Genomic DNA, 27,456 nt, shown 5'->3' on the forward strand with positions numbered 1-27,456 from the left:
ACGAAATTAATTGATCCAATTAATTTGTTATCACGAAAATAATAGTATAATTGGACATAAAATAATATTTGATTAAAAAATGAAATGATTTGATTTGAAAATTTCAATTAAAGTTTGAAATGATTCAATTAAAAATTTTATTTGATTTTGATTGCAAAATAAATTAATTTTTATTTGATTCAATCAAAAATGTAATCGATGTCAATTGGAAAACTCTATCAGTTTTAAATTAATTCAATTAATCATTTAGTTAAACTTCAATTTCAAATTAACTTTCTAATCAAATTAGCCAACAAAAGTAATGAAAATGTTCTTTTTGGTGGTGCAAAATTGGCGCAAAAGCGACGAATATAATTAACATCCCAGCAGAAAAAGCATCGCCAAAAAAGTAATGAAAATGTTCTTTTTGGAGCCGGAAGTGCTGCATAATTGACGCAGAAGCGATGAATTTAACATGGGCTTGTCATAGGACGGAAGTCCTCCATTTCAACAGCCGTTGCACTGAATTTGCATCACTTCTTTAGGTGTAATCCGAATTCAGTGTTTTGGATGTAAATTAAAAAATTCTGTTATATTTTGTCAAATAAATAATTTTTATAATTTTTTATAATTTTTAATGGATTCTAACGCTTGTTGGAAACGTTTCGCCTCAAATATTTTCAAAAATTCACAATTTTTTCAGATTGAATTTAGCATTTTTTCGACAAAATTTAAATGATTTGTACAATTTTATGAATTCCTACTCTGTTTTTAACATATTTGAAACAAAAAAAGTTAAAATTACCCACAAATCAAGTTATAAAAAAATTGAGTTAAAAGAACTTCCTAGGTAGTTAATATAAAGAACATCAATGGGAGTGCATCTTCTGGAAGTGCTTTTAAAGTTGTGCCTTTGGAAGAACTTCCAAAATTTTTTGCTGGGATAGGCTTGTCATAGGACAGATGTCCACCATTTCAACAACCGTTGCACTGAATTTGCATCTCTTCTTAAGGTCAGATCACACCTTAAGATTAATTCAGTGTTTTGGATGTGAATTTAAAAATTTTGTCATATTTTGACAAATAAATATTTTTAATATTTATTTTTGATTTTTAATGCACTATAACGCTTTTCTGAAACTTTTGACTTCAAATATTTTCAACAATTCGCAATTTTTCTAGTATGTAAACCCTCAAAAAAATCGCTTCTCTAACATATGTTCCAAACATATTTTGCAGGAAGCACATATATTATTGGATATTGCCGAAACATTATTATGTTTGTTGTACGTCAACATATTATGTGTTTGTTAGCATTTTGAGCCCAAAAATATTATATGCTTGGAAGAATTTTCTCCCAAAGAAGATTGTGCTCAAAAAAATTATTTCTGCTTAATTGCATATTCCCTCATATCTTTCTCACTTCTACGCGATTTTTTAGTTCTTAGCACCTTTTTCTGTAATACAAACAATGTTGAAGAAATTATTCAATTTTATTTTTTTTTTTAATTTTACCTTTCGCCTGGACGGAGAATCGATGCAACCATAACATTATTCAACAGAAACATACATTTGTTGGCCACGTGGAGCAGTGGTTAGCATGTCTGCCTTGCATGCAAAGGGTCGTGGGTTCAATCCCTACTCCGGCCGAACACCAATTTTTTTTTACATTTATTGTTACATATATTCTAAAAATATAAACGAAATGGACTCAGTTTTTGGATAATATATTATTTTTTAATGCAAAAATAACAATTTTGTACCAAAGAATGTTTGTATAAAAGTTCGACATTTTCGAAGAAATTCAAAAACTCTAACAAAAGAAGAACGTGAAGTCGAGTATAAACATAAATAATTTTACAATATGCACATACATTTATTTAGGCGTGAACTATTTTTTACCAATATTTAACACCATATAAATGCATCTCAAATTTAACGTATTATAAATATGAATTTTTATTAACGAATAATTTTGTTCTTAATTTAATTTTTACCCTTAAGGCCGCCATTAAATTGACATTATCGCTCTAAAATGGCCATGTTTTCACGTGTACATTTCTTTAAGAATTCATTTTAAAGAAAATAAACTTTTTCAATTGTTTTTTTGGATCATACCACACCAAGTTATAATACAATTGGCCAAACAAAGTTATGTTATTCTGCTTTTGGAGATTCGAGTTTTGCGCTAAAATGAAAAATAATTGTAGCGGCAAAACTCGAACTTAATGCCCGCTATTATTTTTGAAAGTGTCCGTCAACTTCTCTTGGACTACTTAATAATAAAGAGGAACTAAACTTTGTTTATAAAAATGTTACTGTTTAATTTTTCACTGTTTTTCACTGTTTTCCACTTTTTATACCCTCCACCATAGGATGGGGGTATATTAACTTTGTCATTCCGTTTGTAACACATCGAAATATTGCTCTAAGATCCCATAAAGTATATATATTCTGGGTCGTGGTGAAATTCTGAGTCGATCTGAGCATGTCCGTCCGTCCGTCCGTCTGTTTAAATCACGCTAACTTCCGAACGAAACAAGCTATCGACTTGAAACTTGGCACAAGTAGTTGTTATTGATGCAGGTCGGATGGTATTGCAAATGGGCCATATCGGTCCACTTTTACGTATAGCCCCCATATAAACGGACCCCCAAATTTGGTTTGCGATTGCTCTAAGAGAAGCAAATTTCATCCGATCCGGCTGAAATTTGGCACATGGTGTTAGTATATGGTCTCTAACAACCATGCAAAAATTAGTCCATACCGGTCCACTTTTACGCATAGCCCCCATATAAACGGACCCCCACATTTGGCTTGCGATTGCTCTAAGAGAAGCAAATTTCATCCGATCCGGCTGAAATTTGGTACATGGTGTTAGCATATGGTCTTTAACAACCATGCAAAAATTGGTCGACATCGGTCCATAATTATATACAGCCCCCATATAAACCGATCCCCCGATTTGGCTTGCGGAGCCTCTAAGAGAAGCAAATTTCATCCGATCCGGCTGAAATTTGGTACATGGTGTTGGTATATGTTCCCTAATGACCATGCAAAAATTGGTCCAGATCGACCCATAATTATATATAGCCCCCATATAAGTCGATCCCCAGATTTGACCTCCGGAGCCTCTTAGAGGAGCAAAATTCATCCGATCCGGTTGAAATTTGGTACGTGGTGTTAGTATATGGTCTCTAACAACCATGCAAGTATTGGTTCATATCGGTCCATAATTATATATAGCCCCCATATAAACCGTTCCCCAGATTTGATCTCCGGAGCCTCTAGGAGGAGCAAAATTCATCCGATCCGGTTGAAATTTGCAACGTGGTGTTAGTATAAGGCCGCTAATAACCATGCCAAAATTGGTCAATATCGGTCTATAGTTATATATAGCCGATCCCCAATCACACAAAAATTGGTCCATATCGGTTGATAATCATGGTTGCCACTCGAGCCAGAAATAATCTACCAAAATTTTATTTTTATAGAAAACATTGTCAAAATGTTGTTTCTATAGAAAATGTTGTCAAAATGTTATTTCTATAGAAAATTTTGTCAAAATGTTATTTCTATAGAAAATTTTGACAAAATTTTATTTCTATAGAAAATTTTGTCTAAATTTTATTTCTATAGAAAATTTTTTCCAAATTTTGTTTCTATAGAAAATTTTGTCAAAATTTTACTTCTATAGAAAATGTTGTCAAAATTTTATTTCTATAGAAACTTTAAACTTAATTATATACGTATTTAATCAGCCGTTTTTAGTTTAATATATACCACGTATGGACTATGTGGTATATATTACGGTGTTAGGAAGTTTTAAGATACCTTGCCATCGGCTTCAGTAGAAGTTTCTACGCAATCCATGGTGGAGGGTACTTAAGCTTCGGCCTGGCCGAACTTACGGCCGTATATACTTGTTTCATTTTACTGTCCCCACTCTAAAAAGAGTATAGTGCCCTTTCGTTTTTTTTTTTATGAAGATCCCTTTTGTATTTTTTTAATATATTTTGCGCTGTTTTTTTTTTTTTAATTTCCTTTGTCTGAATATTATGACTTAATAATAAATTGTCGATGCATTTTTTTGAAAACAACTGCATTAACAACCATTATATATAAAATTTTTTGAGAATGTAACAAATTTTCTAAAGCATTTCTTGACACCATAAATATAAAATTTCTTGACACCATTAAAATAAAAAAAAAAACAAAAATCTTATGCTAAAAAATTGGGATAAAATGCGAACATTTTTTCAATTAGTAACAATTAAAGTGAAAGTACTAAAAAATTTTTAACAAATTATAATTATAAACCGCATTCTATGTGCGATGGGGCTGACGCCCTGCTGTCCACGGTCGATGGAGCGGGGAGCTACCATAAGCCGTTACGGCGCCTCACCAATCGAGCTCTTTTTCAAGTAAATACATTTAGGTCACATTCGTGCAAGCGAAGCTAGATTGGTCTTTCCAATCTAACATTTTTGTGGATCGGTGAGCTATACAGCTAATTTTTGAATATGTGTTGCATCCGTTCGCGATATGTTCAGCTCAGAAGCAAGTTTTCCACCACTGCGACGTGGATTTCGATCAAATCTGCCCTTCAATTTTTGGATAATTTCTGGTGTTATAATCATTTTTTCCATTTACTTTTTAGTTGCGATCCATCACCCCAAGTATCACAGTAACGAGCAATGATACGAGAAATAAAAGATAAATTCGCAATGCGAATTTCGCATTTATGTTCTTATGTTCTTTTCTAACTTGTTCTTTTCCATCCAATTATAAAGCAACAGTATACTATCACGTTTGAACTCCACCATGTATAACTTTATTTGTAGATGCAATAGATGCCTTTTTAAGCTTGTAAACAGAAAATGAAAAATCTGAAAGCTGTCAGACGAGCGATTTAGAAATGATAACAAGTTGGTTGCAATACATATCAGGCACACTGTGTAGTGGTTGGACCATTAAGTCTTCTATATGGTTAATACGGCCATATATGTAAAATCGTAGGGTATTTTGATAAAATCAACACCGCGGTACACACAAAAAAATAATTCATTTATTTTATGAATAGTGTTCCCAAAAATTTTCCAAACACGGAATTCATAAATTGTATGAAAAAAGTTCATAAATTAAAAAATACAGGTTTTCATTGACTACGAATGTATACATAATATTAATGAAAATTGTAATATTATAAATGAAGTATACATAATTTTCGACATTGAAAAATATGTATTTTTACATAATATATATTAAAAATGTCATACATTAAATATAGCTCTTCTTTTCTTTTTTCTTTTCGATTTTCCCCTAATTCTTAATTGGTCAAAATGTATGAACCCATTTATTAAAAACCGCATTAAAGTCCTGCAAGTAAAAAACATTTTATAATATTTTTTATTACTTATAAATATGAGCACCAATGCTTCCAGTTAATTAACAAAATTGTTTTATTTCGTCAACCTTTTTCAGCAATAAATAATCTTCGAATTGCGACGGCGACTCAAACTGAACTGAAAAAACCAAAACACAGCAAAGCCACTTGTTGCCTTCAAAAACGTTATGTTTGGTTTTTGTCTTGTATTGTATGCTTGTATTGTATACATATGAGAGTAACTATGTTGTGGCTCTCTCATGCTAAGAGAAAACCAGTATTTTTGGATATATTATGTAAAGTTTCATTAATTTTATGGAAGAATCCATTCGCTTTATGAAAAATTGTTAACAAGTATTTACGAATAAAAAAAATACATCTATTTCATGAATGAGTACATAAATTTTCAAAAATGTACACATTTATGTACAAATTCATATTTTATTTTTTTGTGTGTACAAACTGCCAAATGTACATTCTTCATTCGACCCAAAAATTAATGAATTCAAAGTCTTTAGAATTTGCTTCAATTCTCAACTCACTCCTTTGCTGTGTTACATATTCTCACCATCATCAATTGAATGATACTCTTAACCTTCGCTACAAATGTGATCATTGTTCACACCAGGTATTTGTAGTAAATTATTAAATTGATTTTATCCTCATGTCGTGATACATTGTATACCATTGTGGTAAATCCATGACTGCTAATCATATATGAACCTTCCTTATTCGACATTGGTAATTGTGTTTATGATTTTAATCAAATCAAACAAATCTATTTCCGAATCCATGAGGGCGTAGCTTATCAGCTCGCCTATGTCTTACTGTGTTTAACATCTATTTTAATAAATAAACAGACAAAGCAAAACAAAAAAGTCAAAACTAAACAAAAACTACCAAAGAAATTATTACTCCATTTAGTGCATAGAACACAGAATTCGCAAGATAATCCAAACCGCCAAACCCTATTCCATGTTGCTACATTTGACATTGACATTATAAACACACTGACACATTAATGCCAAATATCCTAAAACAAAAGACGACCCAGAAAAGAAACATCCATCGTTGTTATTATTATTAATATTATTTGAGTATATCTTTGCACACAGTGGCTAGAAGGGGGTACAAAAACTAAGATATGAATATCTGGTGTCGATATTATGACCCTATGTGTGCAGAATGGGAATTTTAACCTTTAAACCATGAAATGTTCTTCCGTCATTTTTGTAGGCGGTATTATAATAATTGGTATATATTCCTAGGAATGAGTTCAGACTCTAATAATTCAATGTGCTTGAATGTGAATCCAAAATAAGAGAGAAAGAAATAGTACTGTCCATTCAAAAGAATGTCCACTACGACGGTATTTGATTAGATGAAATACATGATTATACACAGAAAAAAGTCTGTTGTAAAACTGATGCTAAAATGAACTAATATTTATTGCAAACGTTTTATTTTGTTTTAGTTCATTTTTAAAATTTTGTAAGAAATGAATTTCGTAAATCGTAATTAAAACCCCAAAAATATTGGAAAATTTTCGTTAGTTTAATCAATCTCAAAATTTGGAATACAATTTAGTTCAATTTTCGCACGAGATAGTTCATTTTTCCCATAATATAGTTAACTTTTTTTCTGTGTACTAAAGTTTTAACAGAAAAATGAATTGGTGGTGTCATTTAATAAAGGGGGTTCCCAAATGGCACTCAGCGGATGTCTATCTAGACACAGATAATAGCAATTGGGCCGACGTGAGCTTAGGCATTGATGGTCTTAAGGACATTGATGGAGAATAAGTGCAACGGGTACAACGGTCTCGTCATGGGAACCAGCGTGATACAATGGTTGACATGCCCGCCTTGACAATAAAAAGTTCGACCAAACAATAAAAAGTTTTTCAGCTGTACACTCATAAAAAGTGAACCCTCTATTTCACTTTATTTTAGTTCATGCACGTAAAAAAATATTGTCGTGAGACCAAAGATTTCATGTCCTTAAAATACAAATGCGAATTTTGCTTTCTATAATATAAAGTTTTTTTCCTTGTGCAAAAGTCGATAAACTTTTCAATGAAGTCGTATTGTCCTTATAATTAAGTGATTCGTCTTAAAAATGGGCAGTAGTATTCTGTATATATACTCAACATATTATAAAAATCTATTTATAACAAAATATTTTTTACAATATATGTATTTAATGATTGAATATATGAATAAATATTAATGTGACGTTGACCGTAGTCAGTCAGCCAGTCTTTAAATTAGTCTTTAAATTAATTATGGAATGCATAGATTTGTTTTTTTTTTCAGAAGTTAAATTCAGCTTGGAGCCACTGTACTGCACGTTTCTCTTTATACCCCGTTTAGCCCAAACTCTTTAATGGTAGTACATAAAACTTTTTCGAAGATATCCGTAGAGAGGTTTGTGTTAAGAAAAGAAATTTGCTTCGTATGAATTTGGCTACCAAAGTAGACCTTGATTTTTTGATTTAGAACACACCTACCTAGTGAAATCAAATAATGTCTGACGAATTACGACAACCCAGAAACATGACGAGTAACATTGTAGTGCCACAAATATTTGGCGCTGGAATTTGTGTTCTTAAAAAATAGCATAAATTTGCAAAATAAAAAATTTTATATTAAAGCCTGAATTCGATGGTAAGATGCGATTTCGGTCTTGATAACACTCGTAACATATGACACATCATCATCATTAAATGATCCCGTATGTAAGGAATACTTGGTAAGTACAAAAATCTTTAAAACCGACTTATAGTGTTGGATTATCGATCTTGAAATGTATAAAAAATTAACAACATTATAACTAGGAACACATTATAACTAGGCCAAGATTTTTATTTGGCCTATAAATAATATTAGGTTAGGCTTTTGCCTGTCATGAGATCTTCGGCAATGAAATCGTTCCTGCCAATCGAACCTCTAGACAAACAAACATTGTTTGCCATTTTCTTTTGACATTTCACAGTATGTGGTTTGCCAGAATTGTATAGAAATTTTGTGATAAACGTGTCTCTTTGTATATTCCTCACTTAAAATTATTTATTTAATTCTACCAACTTTTTCTTGTGTAATGCAAGTACATGTGGAAGAAAATATTAAATTTTTATATACACACAAGATGATTCAAAGTAACTTTTATTAAAGAATAAAAAAAAACAATTAAGTTGCTTCCTGTCTTACAAACGAGATACCAATTTTGTCGGCAGAATGTTTATACTTTAGTATACTTTATACTTATAGTATAAATTATGTAAATCTTTCAAGTAAAGGCTTGCGTCTCCTACTTTTAAGGGGTTTTTTTAAGATTGTTAGTCACAAGAAGTCATTTAATTATCCACCAAAATCTTTTCTTATTATCCACCAAAATCTTTTCGTCTTCAGTAAATGAGGTTCATATTCTCTTGATCATTTAACCCTTAAATGCGCACTGCATCTTGTATGATACAACCAGAAGAAAATTCTTACGTCTTAAAACTTTGACCGAATTCTATGAAATCGAGTTTGTTGTATTTAATAGCGATATTTCTAAAAATATGTACTTCTGTAGTCATAAGTAAAAAATGTTGGGCAAAAATTAAAAAAAACTACAAATTGGAAATTAAATAATATTTACCAGAGATGTAAGTAACGTTGGTAAAAATATGTGTAAACATATCTTTATTCTCCACTCAGATCAAATTGTTTATTTGTAAATAAAAACTTAGTTTAATTCGCAATAAAATTTTTAAGATACAACAAATATTTGTTTTTTCAAAAAAAAAAAAAAACAAAACATAAAATTAAAAAAAAATGTGGTATGCAGATGTTCTTTATTTACCATTTTGCCTATTATATACATTTCGGAGGAATAGGTGACCTTGTGCATTTAAGGCTTAAAATTCTTCAACGACATAATTTACCTATAATATGTAATAAAAAAACTACTAAAGATTAATAAATTGAAGAAAAAACATTAACAATGAAATCAACATACGTGGCAGCTCGAATATATAAAAACAAACTGCGAAGATGGTGAAATGAATTTGATAGTCATTTTTGCTAACAACATTTCTTTTTGCTTAACGACCTGGTTAATTTCAATAAACTTTTGTAACATAAGACGCAATTTTGCCAAAATGTGATACAGAATGACTGTCAACGTTCTCCTTTCATGCGGCAGTCATGTATATTCGTATATGACATATGACTTTCTTTATACGAAATATTCATTCACATTATACGAAATATTCATTCACATTGCATGTTTTATTGTCACGGGAACCTAATTTCATTAATCAACAACTATTAACCATCCAAATACCCAGAATCTTGAATTGTTGTTTGGGAACTAGTTGCAATTTCCGTAGACAAACAAAGGAGTATGCGAATCGTTTTACTCTTAAATCGACAGAAAATAATAATATTAATATTATGGTAAATATTTCAAAATTATTTCACGTCCCTAACTTTAAATTCTAAAGTTTTAATTTCCTCGCGGGCAAACCCGGCAAGTCACAGGGAAACTGAATGGTTCTACAGGAGATCATTCTTTGATAGGATCAACAGTATAAATGGTGACTGCCCATTATTTTAGCCACAAGTAGACTATACCACAGGTGGAGGACTTCTCTATTTCAGCCAATTTCGGTTTTCGGCCGAATCTGGGATTGAACCTATGATTCTTGTATGCAAGGGCATGATAGACATTTTACCATGGTGGGTCTCAAGATCAACATGACACATGCATGGTCAATAAGCAACCACATTTCAAAACTTATGCCTACCAGGCTTAAGTTATTTTATTATGGACATATTCTCGGATTGTGAAATGTTGACAAAATTTTCTACAGAAATAAAAATTTGATAAAATTTTCTGTAGAAATAAAATTTTGACAAAATTTTCCATAGAAATAAAATATGGACAAAATTTTCAATAGAAATAAAATAAGGGCACACATTTTATATAGAACTTTGGTAAAAATTTTCTATAGAAATAAAATTTTTGTAAAAATGTTCTATATGAAAAATTTTCACAAAATTTTCTATAGAAATAAATTAAAAAAAATGTTTTTCATTGGGTAGATTTTTGGTAACATTTTCTTCAAATTTTGGTAGATTAATTGTGTTGGCACAACTGGCAACCGTGCTCCCGATCCATATTTATTTTACTAAACTTAAACTTTGTTGTGGTATATTCTTTCATAAGCCGGTAGCTTTAGTTGATAGTGCTTCGTATTTTTATTTATTTTTTAATTATAATGAATATATAAATGAATAAATAAAATTATAATTTTATGTCAACAAGGTAAACCGAATGACAATCACTGCAATAATTTCCTTTAAAACGCAAAAAAAACACAATCGAGTCAATAGAAAACTTTATTTCTGTTAAATTTCGCTTCTAAAAATTTTTAATGTTTTTGAAAGTTAACGTCTGTTCAGAATACCACACATGTTATATTGATATTTCGTAAACAACTGTTAATGATTTTGCAACAAGTTTTTTGCATTATTTAAACATTTATTTGCTCTAAAAAAATTATTGTTAAATTAAGGATAATCGTTTTTCTCAAATTTACGTTCTTCCATTAAATTAGTGTTTCTTTGAAATAATACGAATTGTTCTTAATGTAGGGGAAGAAAACAAACTTGTTTTAATACATAATCTTATTTGAAACCTTTGAAAATTATTTAAATATATCTTGGGTGTTTATTTAAAGGTAATATATCCTTGATTAAAAAATAATCTTAAATCAAGATAACCTATTTTAAATTGTACACCGAAAAAAAGTGAACTGTTTTATAGGAAAAATGAACTACCTCGCACGAAAATTGAACTAAATTTTACTCCACATTTTGAGATTTCCACAAAGCGTTGTTAAAACCTGGAAATTTTAATGCCCTGTTGTACTTTTTAACTGCAGTTCACGAAAATACATCATATCATAGAAGAAAAAATTAACTAAAAGTAAAGTAGACAAGTATATACGGCCGTAAGTTCGGCCAAGCCGAAGCTTATGTACCCTCCATCATGGATTGCGTAGAAACTTCATCTAAACACTGCCATCCACAATCGAATTACTTAAGTTGCGGTAACGCTTGCCGATGGCAAGGTATCTTAAAACCTCCTAACACCATCTTCTAAATTGTATGTAAGTCCATACGTGGTATATATTAAATCAAAAAAAAATCGATCCAATACGTATATAATTCAGTTTGACAAGGTAGACATAAAATTTTGACAAAATTTTCTATAGAAATAAAATTTTGACAAAATTTTCTATAGAAATAAAATTTTGTTAGATTATTTTTGGCTCTAGTGGAAACCATGATTATGAACCGATATGGACCAATTTTTGTGTGATTGGACCAATTTTGGTATGGTTGTTAGCGACCATATACTAACACCACGTGCCTAATTTGAACCGGATCGGATGAATTTTGCTCCTCCAAGAGGCTCCGGAGGTCAAATCTGGAGAATGTTTTATATGGGGGCTATATATAATTATGGACCGATATGGACCAATTCTGGCACGGTTGTTAAAGATCATATACTAACACCATGTTCCAAATTACAACCGGATTGGATGAAATTTGCTTCTCTTGGAGACTTCGCAAGCCAAATCTGGGGAGAGGTTTATATGGAGGCTATGTATAATTATGAACGGATGTGGACCAATTTTTGCATGGTTGTTAGATACCATATACCAATATCATGTACCAAATTTCAGGCGGATCGGATGAAATTTGCTTCTCTTTGAGGCTCCGCAACCCAAATCTGGGGATCGGTTTATATGGGCGCCATATATAATTATGGACCGATGTGGACCAATTTTTGCACGGTTATTAGAGACCATATACCAATACCATGTACCAAATTTCAGCCGGATCGGATGCAATTTCCTCCTCTTTGAGGCTTCGCAAGCCAAATCTGGAGATCGGTTTATATGGAGTCTATATATAAATATGGACCGATGTGGACCAATTTTTGCATGGTTGTTAGAGACCACATACCAACATCATGTACCAAATTTCAGCCGGATCGGATGAAATTTACTTCTCTTTGAGGCTGCGCAAGCCAAATCTGGGGATCGGTTTATATGGGGGCTATATATAATTATGGACCGATGTGAACCAATTTTTGCATGGTTGTTAGAGACCATATACCAACACCATGTACCAAATTTCAGCCGGATCGGATGAAATTTGCTTCTCTTTTAGGCTCCGCAAGGCAAATCTGGGGATCGGTTTATATGGGGGCTATATATAATTATGGACCGATGTGGACCAATTTTTGCATGGTTGTGAGAGACCATATACCAACACCATATACCAAATTTCAGCCGGATCGGATGAAATATGCTTCTGTTAGAGGCTCCACAAGCCAACTCTGGGGATCGGTTTATATGGGGGCTATACGTAAAAGTGGACCGATATGGCCCATTTTTAATACCATCTGACCTACATCGATAACAACTACTTGTGCCAAGTTTCAAGTCGATAGCTTGTTTCGTTCGGAAGTTAGCGTGATTTCAACAGACGGACGGACGGACGGACATGCTTAGATCGACTCAGAATTTCTCCACGACCCAGAATATATATACTTTATGGGGTCTTAGAGCAATATTTCGATGTGTTACAAACGGAATGACAAAGTTAATATACCCCCATCCTATGATGGAGGGTATAAAAATCATTGGCGCCAAATCATGACCATTTTAACCATACAGTAGTTCATTCTTACTATTTTTGGGAATCGTACGAAAATCTTCTTTTGCTTTAGTTCCTATTGAACTTATATGTACGGTCATTGAACTTTATACTCACGTTTAGTTCATAAAATTTTTGAGACATACTTAAAAAAAGTAAGATTTCATTAAGCTGTGGAAAATTTCGATAAAAATAAAAAAATTTAACTACAAGCAAATAATTTTTTCCCAATAAAAATAAGTTAAATTTAGCGTTAGTTTAATTACGGAAATTTTTTTCTGTGTATGTTAACTATGCAGTTTATTTTTTTAAATAATAATCCCTCACAGTAACAAGTGAATCCTAACTGATCATCAGAAGAAAATCAATTTTTAAAATAATTATTGGATCTCTCATTATTATAATAATTTGAAATTTTCTATGATAATTCTAGTTATTATATTTTGTTTGTTTGTTAAAACACGTAGGAAATGACTCATATATCTGAAACATTTGCCTTAATTAAAATCAAAGTAATTTTTGTTATGCAATACACAATTAGGTTGCATAGTATAAAAGTAGTTTTCCAAAATTGTTAAAAATAATATTGCATGATTTAATGCTATAATAATCTAAGGAAATGCCTTCATAGATTTCAAATTTGAATCAAGCTTCATCGGGGAATATTTCATATTCATTATGGTCTTAAAATTCAATAAAGAAGTCACAATTGATTTTCTGAAGTGTTTCAACGAGATTCCAAGACTTCACATTTTTGCCATCGATAATTCATAGGTGTTAGCCTAACACAATTGTTTCATACAAATGTAATATTTTCCAAACCCCTATTAAGTTGTTTTACATACCAGCTTCTACGTGCCTATGTCTGTCTCGTACTAAGAATTAATGAATGAGTGATTTTTTTAGGTAATGAAATGGAAATATTTCTGTGTGAACTGTTCATATTTTATTGCATTCAATTAAACACTTGAACAATCAATACGGCAAACCCTTCTAAAGATTGTGTTAGAGATGGAGGTAATTTAAGTTAAATTGCCTTCATTAATTCTAAAGAATATAATGGTGTAATAAAATCTCCTACAATTGAAAAATCAAAATGGGGAAATTTTTTACACTCAATTTCTGTGATTGATGAGACTGTCACATGGGTTTAGTTGAATTAATCCAAAGTCATGTCAAACTACATTTCTCGATTTATTATATCATAAACGACTTGTGATGTAATAATGAAAGTTCAGCGTAATTGAATTTATTATAGACGATTCTACAAAACAAAACTTTTCACTTGTTTTTCTCATAAAGTTAACTTGGTAGTTTTCTCACTAATTGCCTATATTGTTGTGTTGGCTAATAAATTTCCATTATTTCAAAATGTCAGACGCCGACAAAGTACGGGAATTGTAGATCATATGAAATATATTCGAACAAATATTTTCCCGTAATAAATTGATTTATATGAGACCAAAAATTTAGTAGATTTGAAATTATTTATAACACTTGGAGAATTTCAAAATCATCTTCAAATTATTACGCTCTCTTGACGCCATATTAGATTTTGAGAATATGATAGGTTTAGGTAGGTTATGTGGCAGCCCGATGTATCAGGCTCACTTAGACTATTCAGTCCATTGTGATACCACAGTGGTGAACTTCTCTCTTATCACTGAGTGCTGCCCGATTCCATGTTAAGCTCAATGACAAGGGACCTCCTTTTTATAGCCGAGTCCGAACGGCGTTCCACATTCCAGTGAAACCACTTAGAGAAGCTTTGAAACCCTCAGAAATGTCACCAGTATTACTGAGGTTGGATAATCCACCGCTGAAAAACTTTTTGGTGTTCGGTCGTAGCAGGAATCGAACCCACGACCTTGTGTATGCAAGGCGGGCATGCTAACCATTGCACCACGGTGGCTCCCGAGAATATGATAAGAAACATGGCCATTATCTGATGACATATATGGAGCAATGTCTACTATATGATATGAACATGTTGAGAACTACTCACTAAAATAGTACTTTCGATTAAATAATGACGCAAAAAAATATTATTTATTCCCGATAGATGGAGATGATAAAAAAGATGTTTATTCTTATGGAGGTGACGGAAACTTTTCTTAAATATTTCGTCTAAAGTCGGGCGGGGCCGACTATATTATACCCTTCACCACTATGTAGACCAAAAATTTATGTTACCATTTCAAATCCTTCAAATTTGTTGGGAGTTATTATGAAGGCTTTTATTGGAAATATTTATATAATTTATGTATATACAATATGGAGACAATTTTTTGTACTTCTATAAAATCTCTAGAATTAAAATTTAAATCGGCTAACACCCTGGGATGAAACACAATGTTAGTTACAAAATATGGGAAATATAAAGCTAGAGCAATTTTAATGCAATTGTACGAAATAATATTTACGATTTATCGAGCGAGAAATACGTATTCGAGATAAAGGAAAATTTAAGCAATATTTAAAATGTTTGCTACAGTGGCGCTTTCACAAGGATATTGGTTAAATCTCGGCATTATATGTGGTCAAATGTGGGTTGTGATATATTATTCGGCCTAGTTTATTTAAAACTCGACCGTTTTGTGGAAAGTGTGGTATTACAGTGTGAAATATGACTACGAAATCTGAACCAATTAGATCAAAAAGCATATTAAATATATTCTCTGTGGAAACTATCGAGTCAACTGAAGGAAACTCCCATTGAAAATGGGTCTAAAATATGAAATATTCTACTCAACTCTGCCGTATATATACAAAATATGAAGCAAATCAGGATTCAACTCTGCCTTTTGTGCAAATCGGACGAAATATATATATGGGAGCTATATCTAAATTTGAACCGAGTTCAAACAAATTTGGCACAGTTAACCATACTATTAAACGCACTCCTTTTGGAAAATTTGAAGCAAATCAGGGTAAAATTCTGGCTTTAGAGGGCATATAAGTGCAAATCGGACCAAAGGTATATATGGGAGCTATATCTAAATCTGAACCGATTTCAACCAAATTTGGCACAGTTAACCATATTATAAAACGTACACTTTGTGCAAATTTTGAATCAAATCAGGGCAAAATTCTGGTTTTTGAAGCCATATAAGTGCAAATCGGACGAAAGATATATATGGGAGCTATATCTAAATCTGAACCGATTTTAACCGAATTTGGCACAGTTAACAATATTATTAAACGTACTCCTTGTGCTAAATTTGAAGCAAATCAGGGTAAAATTCTGGCTTTTGAAGCCATATAAGTGCAAATCGGACGAAAAATATATATGGGAGCTATATCTAAATCTGAACCGATTTAGCTGATGTTTTGCAGGTTTTACGTGACCGACAAAACATTCAGATGTACAAAAGTTGAAGAAGATCGGTTCATAAATACGTGAATTATGATCAAATCGGTGATAAATATATATGGCAGCTATATATAAATCTGAACCGATTTTTTCCAAAATCAATAGCGATTGTCTTTGACCCGAAGAAAGACCCCATGCCAAAATTGAGGACGCTCGGACTTAAATTGCGAGCTGTACTTTGTGCACAAAATTACATATACAGACAGACGGACGGACAGACAGACAGACAGACAGACGGACATCGCTAAATCGACTCAGAATTTAATTCTAAGTCGATTATTTCTTGGCGTTACATACAAATGCACAAACTTATTATACCCTGTACCACAGTAGTGGTGAAGGGTATAAATATTAATATTAAATATTAGTTAATATGTTTTTATAAAATTTAATATAATTCAATTTTAATAAAATTCAACGTAAAATAATTTAATAAATAGACATTAAATTAGTTCAATTTTACAAGGTTATGTAATTTTAATGAAATTTAATTAATTTATTTTAATGTTATTAATTGTCATTTGATTTTATTTATTTCAATTTAATTGAGTCTTATCCAATTTAATTTCATTTGATGTAATTTTTAACCCTCCGATGGGTGGTAAGGTCCCTGTGGACTATATAATATCTAAGGCCATTGAAATTTAGTTTTTTTCGTCTTTGACCGTTAACTAACTGAAATAATTATTTTTTTTTCGGTTAACTTTATTTTCAGTAGTTAAATACTTAAATGATACGTGTGTTTATAGCCATAGTGACAGACGTACACTATTAGAAAAAGCTTCGTAATATTAAACAATATTGTCCCTAAAATTGAACCGATAAAAAAATTTCATAAATACAATGAAACCAAAAACCCTGGGTCCTTAAAAATACACTTTTTAGGGAGCTATTTAGACTTAAATCTAAGCTCTATAAATTTAAAAATTATTATACAGACCTTATTTATCGATATTTCGTATTCTTTTTGCCATGTACAAGTAAATTTCTGATGTTTTCTTAATTTAAAAAAATCTTTAAGCCAAAGATTCAAAATCTTCAAAATAAGTATTAGCCCATTATTGAAGCTTTTTATCTTTAATTCAAAGTTTCAATATCTCAGTTAATTTATAGGTTATTTGCTTAAATCACAAATGGTTTTCTTTAAAATAATGAAAATTGGCTTCGGACGGACGAAAATTTCAACAATTGTGTCCTAAATTTAAAGAAAATAATTCTTATTGCTAAGATGGCCTTTCTTTTAATTAAAGATTTATTTATTTAAAAGATTGAAGATTTATGTACTGAATGTACTTCATATTTCATATGAATCTACCAATCTAACAAGAGTAAAAAATCTACCAGTTTTGATAGAATTTTACCAACTCGATATAACTCAGCCCATGCTTACTGAACAGAGTTATGGTAAAATGATATGAATAACTAGTTTTCCAATCTACTAATTCATTGGATACTTGTTTTTATTGAACCACCCTAATACAAAACTATTTGCCACTTTGACATCTTGAAGATGTAACCATCAGATAAATCATTTATTTTGCGCGAAATACTAAATGAGACCGTTAAGGTCAAGAGATAAAAGCACTTTTTTTGTGGGACCAGACTTTTGCTGTCAATCAAATTAACCAACAAATATGTCTGGGATATACCTTACAGTCAAGCTTATTCATAGCTTATTGAAATTTCAAAATAAATTTAAAATATTTTAGGATTTTCTTTGACAATGCTTTGAGGTGCTTGCATACATTAATGACTAAATAATGTAGATTATTCAAATGCCCGCCAAGCGTATAGACAGACAAAAATAATAAATAAGCTCAAAACTTTTATATTTTTAGTGTTTGTTTTTACTTTTATCTATTTTGTTTTAAAGACGAAAATATATATATATATAACTGAGAGAACAAAAGGAATTCAAAAAACACAAATTGTTAATTTCTTGTTTACGAACCAAATTAGCCAAAGTTTTTAAGAGCAAAATGAAGCCAACGTTTTTGAGGAAATCATTTTTGAAGAATATCGCATGTAGATGTCATATAAGAATAGAATTGAAAATGCGTATATGAATACCAGCTGTATAGACGACCGATAGATACATACATATCGAATAATCAAATAATTTGATGAATTTCAATATTATTTCAACTTTGCAGTTCAATGACAATGCCACAATGAATATACAAATGTTGCTTTAATTTAAATTATTTATTGATGCACTTAAGTGGAAATAGAAATGCATTTGCATACCTGTTTCTCTGGCTAACATTGATATTTGTGAAATCCATAGTGAGGAAAACAAAGCAAATTTCAACTCACAGAACAGAAGAAATTAATCCTCATCAATGACGCAATTAAATTTTGCTTAGGTCAGTTTTCGGCATATCTTGAGATACACATATACGACAAATGTCCAATTCACAAAAACCTAAAAACTAATTGAATAGAGATGTCAAACAAATTGACAACCTAATGAATTTATGTATGAAGATAACACTTTAAATATTAATTTATATCATTTCGTATAGATTTTATGGGAATTTAAATGGGTGGGAGTGGTTTTGAAATGTTAGTCTATTGATAAACGGAAATATTTTCGATTAATAATTTTAATAAATCACATGGAATACAAATAAATTTGCATGATTCCGTATTGCAAATTCTAGTATCTGTGATCGGAAGATCTATTCTTTCAGTGGGATGAAATTCATTTATATATCTATCTATGATTGTGATTAAGTGTTTGGTTTTTGGTCCAGAATTGAGATACAAATGTGTATGAATCAAAATATTGGGTCGATCATTTGTACAACCTGATGACCCACTAATAGAATGCATTGAAATGAAAATGGGATAGTAAATGGATACGCCATTTCAAACCTGTTTGGGTTATGACGATTGCTTAGGGTTTACATTTACATTATTATATAAATAATTAATTACTTGATCTATATGATTGTTTTATTTTCTAGTCTATTGTGTAATATTTCACTAAATTCATAAAATTATTTTTTAATAGGTTGTTCGGATGTGCTTTGCCACTCCCACAACTTATTTATCGAAATATCTACACTGGTAGAAAAACGTTTCGCACTATTAACGAACGGGCTTCGTTGATTATTTTTCGTTAATATTACGAAATTTTTCGTTATAAGAACGAAAGTGATCGTTAATACAACGAAATCAATCGTTAAAAGACAATTTTGTGTTTTGGTTTTTCGTTATATTAATGAAACACGTTTCGTTAATATTACGAATATTAACTTTGTAATTTTTTCAAGAATTAGAATAAAAATGTTTCCAAGATGGAATTATTATAATCGTCTGTAGCGTCTATGTAATTTGTACATATACATGTAAGCATGACAAAAAAAAAACGGTAAAAAGTTCAACAGAAAACTTGTCTGATGGGCAAACCTTAAAAACATTTACGTTCTTTTCGCTGAAGAGTGCACAGGCTCATTACAGTTTCGTTGTGAATAATAAACATAGATGGTGGGTGAGTTAAATTGGTGTTTTTGGTATATTCGCAAGAAATTTAGTATAAATTTTTAATCTTTAGTGAAAATGCCCCGGGGAAGTGAACTTTCAGACGAAGAAGGCGGAATAATTACCGTAATGAACCTTGGCTGCAAAAAAATTGGATAAATGGACACGGCGATACGATTACCATTTTTTGGTGTTAGAAATAAGAGGCTCTTTTTCTTAAGTGAAAGTCGCAATATATGATTATCAAATTACTTAATTTATCAATAAATATTATTTCCTACTGTATATAAATCATATTTCAAAGATCTGAATAAAAAATAATACACTTCCAATGACTACACTCAAATGCAATAATTGGTTGGGTTTCATTAATATAACGTTTGTGTTCCTTTATACAACGTTCGCCTTTCATTCATACAATGAAAAAACTGGGTTCATACAATGAATGATTTTCATTCATACAACGTATAAGCTGCATCCATACAATGAATAAATTTCATTCATACAACGAATAATATTCGTTAATACAACGAAAAGGCTACGTAATAGCAACTTAATTATTCGTTAATACTACGAAATGTATTCCATAAAGGGGTTAGTAAATTTAACGTAAAATTACGTTGTTATAACGAAATGCTATGTTGGCTGACTTTTAATGAAGAATTTCGTTAATACAACGTAGAAATTCATCGTATTAACGAAACTTTTTCTACCAGTGTAGTATGGGGAATTTTCTTTTAGACTGAAATTAAGAACCGATAAATATTAAATTTACAGATTATGCTTAAAAAAATATATATTGTGGAGCATTTAAGAAATATATACGGCCAAAAGAAAGGTCCAAGTTGGTCCATGAATTTTTTGAAAATATTTACTCTTAAATTATCGCATATAGTACTTACACTCAAAAAAAAAAGTTTTCTTGAAATGTAATATTTTGATCTTCCCATAAGGATTTAGGTATTGATAGTAAATATTGGCTCCATAAATTTAAAATTAGGATACAGATCTCATTTGTGGAGTTTTTGTTATATTTTTGTGAGATATTAGGAAAAAATCATTTATAAAGAAATGTCAGTTTAAAAATCCAAATTAATTTAAAAAATACTTTAAGCCAAAATGCAAAATCCTTGTAATATCTCATAGATATATCTCAAGATGGGTATAAATACAATATGTAAACCTAAAATTTTGGATGAATAAAATGAATTTAATTGAATCTAAAGATTCAATACCTCTGTTAAATTGATGATTATTTACTTAATAATAATTATTTTAAAGAAAATTTGCGTTACTTCGAAGACATATAACTTGAACGATCTTTATTTTTTTGCATAATTATATTTTTTTAGTTAACAAAATATTTTTTGCTGTATGTGTTATAATTTGGATTTTTAAACTGACATTTAATTGTACATGAATTTTTGTTTGTTCATATATCGCAAAAAAGAAAGAAAATTCACTTTGAGGTCTGTATCTTAATTGTAATTTTATAGAGCCTACACCCATAGAAAAAATCATGAACGGCGTGGTCATTTCGAAACGATCCGTTCATGAAAGTGAATCAACACACATGTGTTGTCAAGCTGAGAACAGATGGGGTCAAGCTGACAACGTAAAAATGACACCATACGTTGTCAAAACAACAACCAGCGTTCACGATCTGAAAACGTTATGGTTACGAATTTATAAATATAATAAAAAAAAAAATATTTCCGCTACCGTGACTCGAACCTGTGTTGCCTGCACGATACGCGTTAACAGTCGCCTTAGCACATTGCACCAATGCCGGAGTTGCCATAACAACGTCTAACGATTATTTTAAGATTTTTCATGGTCAAAGAAAAACGAATGCCTTTCATGAAATCGTGAACGCCCGTGGACGAAATCGTGAACATTCCGTTTTGATTTTTTGTGAACGTTTCCGTTTCATTGTGACAACGTCCGTTCACGATTATGAAACGTAATTTTTTCTATTAGTGTAGATTTAAAACTAGAAAGCTCCCTAAAAATGTACTTGTTCTAAAGACATGGAATCAATACCGAACTCCTTTAGGGAAGTTCCAAATCATTGAATTCGAGTAAAGTTTTGGGTGAGTGTACACTGTTAGAAACAACTTTGAGCCAACAAACAATTTCGTTAATACAACGAAAATGTTCGTGATTATTACCATAACGATTTTTATGTTATTTTTCGTACTATTAACGAAATTGTTATAATAACGAAAATGTTCGTTATTACTATAACGAATTTTTTGTTATTTTTCGTACTATTAACGAAATTGTTCCTAGTCGTAATGAAAATGGTTCGTTATATCAATAAAAAACTTCGTTGGTCCAATTTAAATGGTTTTTCCTTTGTGTTTAAATTTAAGATTTATTAGAAAAATGTTTGTTTAATTTATATATGTTAGGTATTGTGGCAGCCTAATATTTCAGGCACACTTAGACTATTCAGTTCATTGTGATACCACAGTGGAAACTTTATTCCAAAAAATTTTATGAAAATTTCCCCTGTATATAAATGGATCATTAACCGAGGAGATCAGTCTATATTGTAGGGTATATTAAAATAAACATCAATATTAATGATATCTATTATCGTTTATGGGACCAAAATAAAATTCGGGTATGTCAGGAGAAAATTGAGATTTCTATGTGCCTAAGAAGTCAAATGGGGAGATTGATCTATGTTGGGACTTATATCGAAATATTGCACGATATATACTTCATTAGGCGTAACTCCATTTGAATACCTCAAAATTTAAAATTTCGAACAAATTGGATGAAATTTGTGGCTTGCATTTCCTCAAGAAGTTAAATCGGCAGATCGGTCAACTCTTTACTGATATTAATTGATATTTTAAATATAGCAGTATTGAAATCAAAATTTTTCTAGCTAATATGCAAACAAAAGGTCGTGGGTTCGATTCCTGCTTCGACCGAACACCAAAAAGTTTTTCAGCGGTGGATTATCCCACCTTCAGTTTCGTACGAGCTAAATTTTTTCCTGTGTATAATAAAAACGATTCACTAAAAAAACAGTGACGTATATTTACATACAAAATGTCTTAAAATATGCATAATGAAAATAAATTGTTTTATATCGGTTTAAATTATTATTCATTTTCTTTGGCCAAGCATCACGTGGAGCTATCAACACTGCTGTTCAACACTGTTATGAACATATTTGTATCAATAGAATTGTTCGGAGCCGGCATATGCTTATTCTTATATGAGGAAGTGCATAAAATTCACCTCCGAACAAAAAAAAAAAAAACCAGTTGAAAGAAAGAGTTCAAAATGGAACCATGATAAATAGAGAATAAAAGCGTATTTTGGAAAATCATAATTTTTGACAATACAATGAACAAAATATTTATTTGATATTTACTAGAAAAAGGTGAGAACATTTGGAAAAAATACTAATGTGAAACTTTGATAGACTTAAAAGAAATTTTGTACCGTGGTACTAACCAATATTATGCTTAATATTTGGATATTTTTCTCGTGAAATATTTTCAGTATTTAATGTCTCCAAATATTTTCTCTATTAAATACAGCTGCAAGAGAACCTTTTTTCCAACCACTGTTTCTCTTAGACCCTCTTGAAATGAATTCTCTTTAAAGACAATTTAATTTATTTGTTTTAAGTTTTGTGGGTTTAGAATCATCAAAAACGTTAGCATTGAGATTAACATAAACAAATGCTTAGAGAAACAAAGAAACTTAACTCTGGCGTTTTATGAACCGCCTGAAGGCAAACAAAGACTGCATATAAGTTTTGATAATTATGAAATAAAATTAATAAAATGTCTCTGTAAAGATGCGGGTATAAACTCATATATTCTATGGATTTTTTTGGTTCATATGAACTAGGTCTGGGGCACATTTATCTCTCTTTTATGACTACATCTTAAAGACAATTTGCCTCCCACACGAGATTCCTGCTGTGATAAATATAGAAAATATTAAGTGGTAAACTATAAACGACAGTAAAGTTTACATGCAACCAAACTCCAATGGCATGCCTGTGATTTAAATGTACAAAGTTAATATTTTCATATTGGCAAATATCTTCAATAAGAAATTATATGACAAAATTCAAAATAGCATAAGTGGATATGTAGAAGATGTTCGATAAACAAACGAATGTCGAAAACATAAAACTCAAATTTGGAACTTAAAAAAAATTAAAAAAAAAATAAATTTATTGAAATTAAACAATTCCCTAAAATTTGACAAAATCTTTATTAATTACTATACTTCCAAAGAAATTAGGTAATTTTCGTCGTATGTGGGGTACACTAACTAATTTGGGGGAAACATTTTCATAAGATTTTACATACTGTATAAAAAAAAAAAAAAACAATTTCACCAAAAAATTTTCAATTAAATTAACAATTTAATTAAATAAATTGATATTCAATTAAAATATTCATTCAATTCAATTAAAATTTAATTGTATCAATTAATTTCGTGAAACATGGTAGATTGGTAGAATTTTTGACGTTTTGGTACATTTTGGCAAATATTCCTCTCCAACTCAGAGTTACTTCAATTTTGTAATGAAATAAAATTTTAACAATTTTTTATAGAAATAAAAATTTTACAAAATTTTCTATAGAAATAATTTTTGACAAAATATTCTATAGAGATAAAATGTTGATAAAATATTGTTAAGAAATAACATTTCGACAAAATTGTCTATAGAAATAAAATTTTCACAAAATTTTCTATAGAAATAAAATTTCGACAAAATTTTCTATAGCAATAAAATTTTTACAAAATTTTCTATAGAAATAAAATTTTGACAAAATTTTCTATAGAAAAAAAATTGGACAAAATTTTTTATAGAAATAAAATTTAGACAAAATTTTCCATACAATAATATAAAATAAAATGACATAATAAAACATTTCATTCAAAAACAAAACATTTTTACTAACCACAAAAATTTGATCAACAATTTCAAAATTATATTTTTTAATTTGGTAGAGTTTTGGTAAAATTTTCTTAAAATTTTGGTAGATTATTGTTGGCACGAGTGGCAACAGTGGATTAAATATAAAAAAATATGTTATACCCCTACCATACACTCAAAGAAGGAATATGATCCCCTCCTAGAACAAAATGGTATTTTTGGATGGAGAACATAGAACATTTTTACCGCACAAATGTTGTTTTCTCGCCTAACATAAAATGGTACTCGATCAAAATTTTTCAGTGTTGGTTTATAAAACCTGATTTTTCTTCTTAAGTGTTATGAAATCCATTGTATCCCAGCAAAAATGAGGCTCCAAAAAACTTGGAACTTGAAGTAGTGCCAATTTGCATCATTTCCAATAAATTTTGCAAAGTCTTATTATAGGACGAAATCCGTTTTGTCTTTTCTTTTTTTTGCAAAATATTTTTTTCTAAAATTTAAAATTTCACTCAAATCGAACAATAGCGTTATTTCTAAAACTTGACCAAACGCTACATAGGAATCGGAATAATGGAGGATCTTAGGATGCGCTTACATAAACATGTTTATGGATCAACTACCATTTATTTAGCTAGGATCCTACACCACAATGGGGTCAGGAACCACATCCCGAGTCGAACTATCATTTGAAGACCCTTCTCACTAAAGTTAAGCAATTTGTTGTTTGTTCTAACATTTCCATGTCGCTGATTTATACCTAAACACTGAGAACATTTCGAATAACCAAACATTATCATAATTATAATGAAAAAGTTCATTAATAGTATTTATAATATTAAGGTTGTCGTATTTACGTGTTTTATTGCTTAGTTTATTGAATCCTAGAATTTCTGATATGCGATCCCTACTAGGAGATACATTGGATCGTATTCACTTTTTGGAGGATTCAGTTTGGCACCTATTATAAAAAATCCATTTTTACATTTAAGATTTAATTCTTTTCTTTTGATTTCGAAAACACATATAGGCTATTTAGGGTTATATAGGCTATTTAGGAAGTAATATATATTCTGTGGAATTAGGAAGCCACTACTTCTACTACACCGAAAGCCATTTTATTTGTTTATAGATTAATTGAAAATTAATGCATGCGGGTGGGTGTTAATTAACGTATCGAAGATTTTCCGATACTCACCTAGTTTCTCCACCATTTTCACTTAGAATTTAATTCCTTTTGCTGGCTTTGAAATTAGAAAAAAGGAAAATGAAATGCACTTAAGTTAAACGGCTTTATAAAAACTTAAAGACTACAATTGCTAGAATTTTAAATTTGTTTACAATTTTAGATACATTCTTCGTGTCTTGTAATTGGTCTTATTCTTCTTCCTTCGTTTGTTATTTTGTTTTTGTTTTTCTATTGAACACACCTGTTTTGTACAAAGATTTATTCTTTTGCACTTTCAAATTAGAATTTGAATTATTGAATATTCCGTTTAACGGTATATTCCTTTGGAATTCACGTGAGTTGGTTTATAGATTTGTTGCTATTTTGGTTTCAATTGGAATGAGGGGCTTTTATTTTGTTTCTTTTTGTTATGGTTCTTGTTGTTTGTTTTTGTTTTTGGTAAACTTGAAGAAATTCGAATTTTCACTAAGGTAGTTGACAAGAAGTTACAATGAAACCACACGAGAAGACAGACGGTTGAATTCGCGACGTTTTAGCCAAGTTGTTGCTAACACTTGCAATGTTCGAGCGTAAATAAACGTTAGTTGTGCCTGAAATGAAACTTAGATATGAAACTACGAACAAGCCGCAAGCGGTGATATATGAAATGTGTGCAAAAAAATACTACGTACGACGGTACGTATGAATGTCTCTGTCTGTCTGTGGTTGGTATGTCGGTACATTCGTACGTATACGTACTAAGTCTTGTCTTGCACACACAACTTACACGCCATTGGCGTTGACTGCCAAGTTCAGACAGTTCAGTCAGTCGTCGGTCACAATGGTTCACATCACCTCAAACGATGAAGCTACTTCGCTGTTAAGACAGCCCCCTAGAAGCGATACGAACTCCAAAGATAGGCTTTCGCTTAACGCTAACGGTTGTCGTTGACGACGACTCCGCTACGCTCGTCGCCCGATATGTCTGCATTAACGTTGTAAGCAAAACGCAGGTGTAGTGCGAATGCTGTAGTCATGGCGTCTTCTTTGCCGGTTAAACAGAGGCTCGCCACACATACGTCTCCGACGGCAATGTGTACTAGACCGGGTACATGTTAGTAACTTAAGTTACGATCTACAAGTATGAACATATTCTTAGCCAAATGTTAGTATACAGTAAGTGTCAGTAAAATCGTACGAGATGCATTGAAAGAAGTTTAGATAATGAGGCAGACAAGTTTAAAAGCAAACATTTTTATTGGAAAAGTGCTATACACTGAAAAATTTTAGTTTGTAATTTTTATTTTATTTGTTTTTCAAGTTAAATTCCCCGCACTTGCTAAAGTTTGGTTGAATTTTCCGAATAACCCCCAATAAATTTGTAGTAAAAGATTTGAAGTTTATTTAACCATTGAAAATTAG

The 27,456-nt window shown here is 30.8% G+C and overlaps 1 protein-coding gene across 3 annotated transcripts in view; it reads right to left on the reverse strand.

Annotated features, from left to right (window-relative positions):
* Positions 1-26,667, reverse strand: part of Drip (aquaporin homolog protein drip) — a 184,757-nt gene extending 158,090 nt beyond the window's left edge. The window contains exons 1-2 of one of the 3 annotated variants that reach the window (XM_075291450.1): positions 26,297-26,667; positions 26,065-26,106 (exon numbers count right to left, since the gene is read on the reverse strand). In XM_075291450.1, the coding sequence (XP_075147565.1) occupies positions 26,065-26,080 (16 nt within the window). In that variant the 5' untranslated portion in view covers positions 26,081-26,106; positions 26,297-26,667. Of the gene's footprint in view, positions 1-26,064; positions 26,111-26,296 lie in introns of all 3 variants that reach the window. The other 2 variants (XM_075291449.1, XM_075291452.1) reach the window with 2 other exon arrangements.
* Positions 26,668-27,456: the final 789 nt, after the last annotated feature.

Source organism: Haematobia irritans, chromosome 1 (genome assembly GCF_050003625.1).
Source record: "Haematobia irritans isolate KBUSLIRL chromosome 1, ASM5000362v1, whole genome shotgun sequence".
Classification (NCBI taxonomy): domain Eukaryota; kingdom Metazoa; phylum Arthropoda; class Insecta; order Diptera; family Muscidae; genus Haematobia; species Haematobia irritans.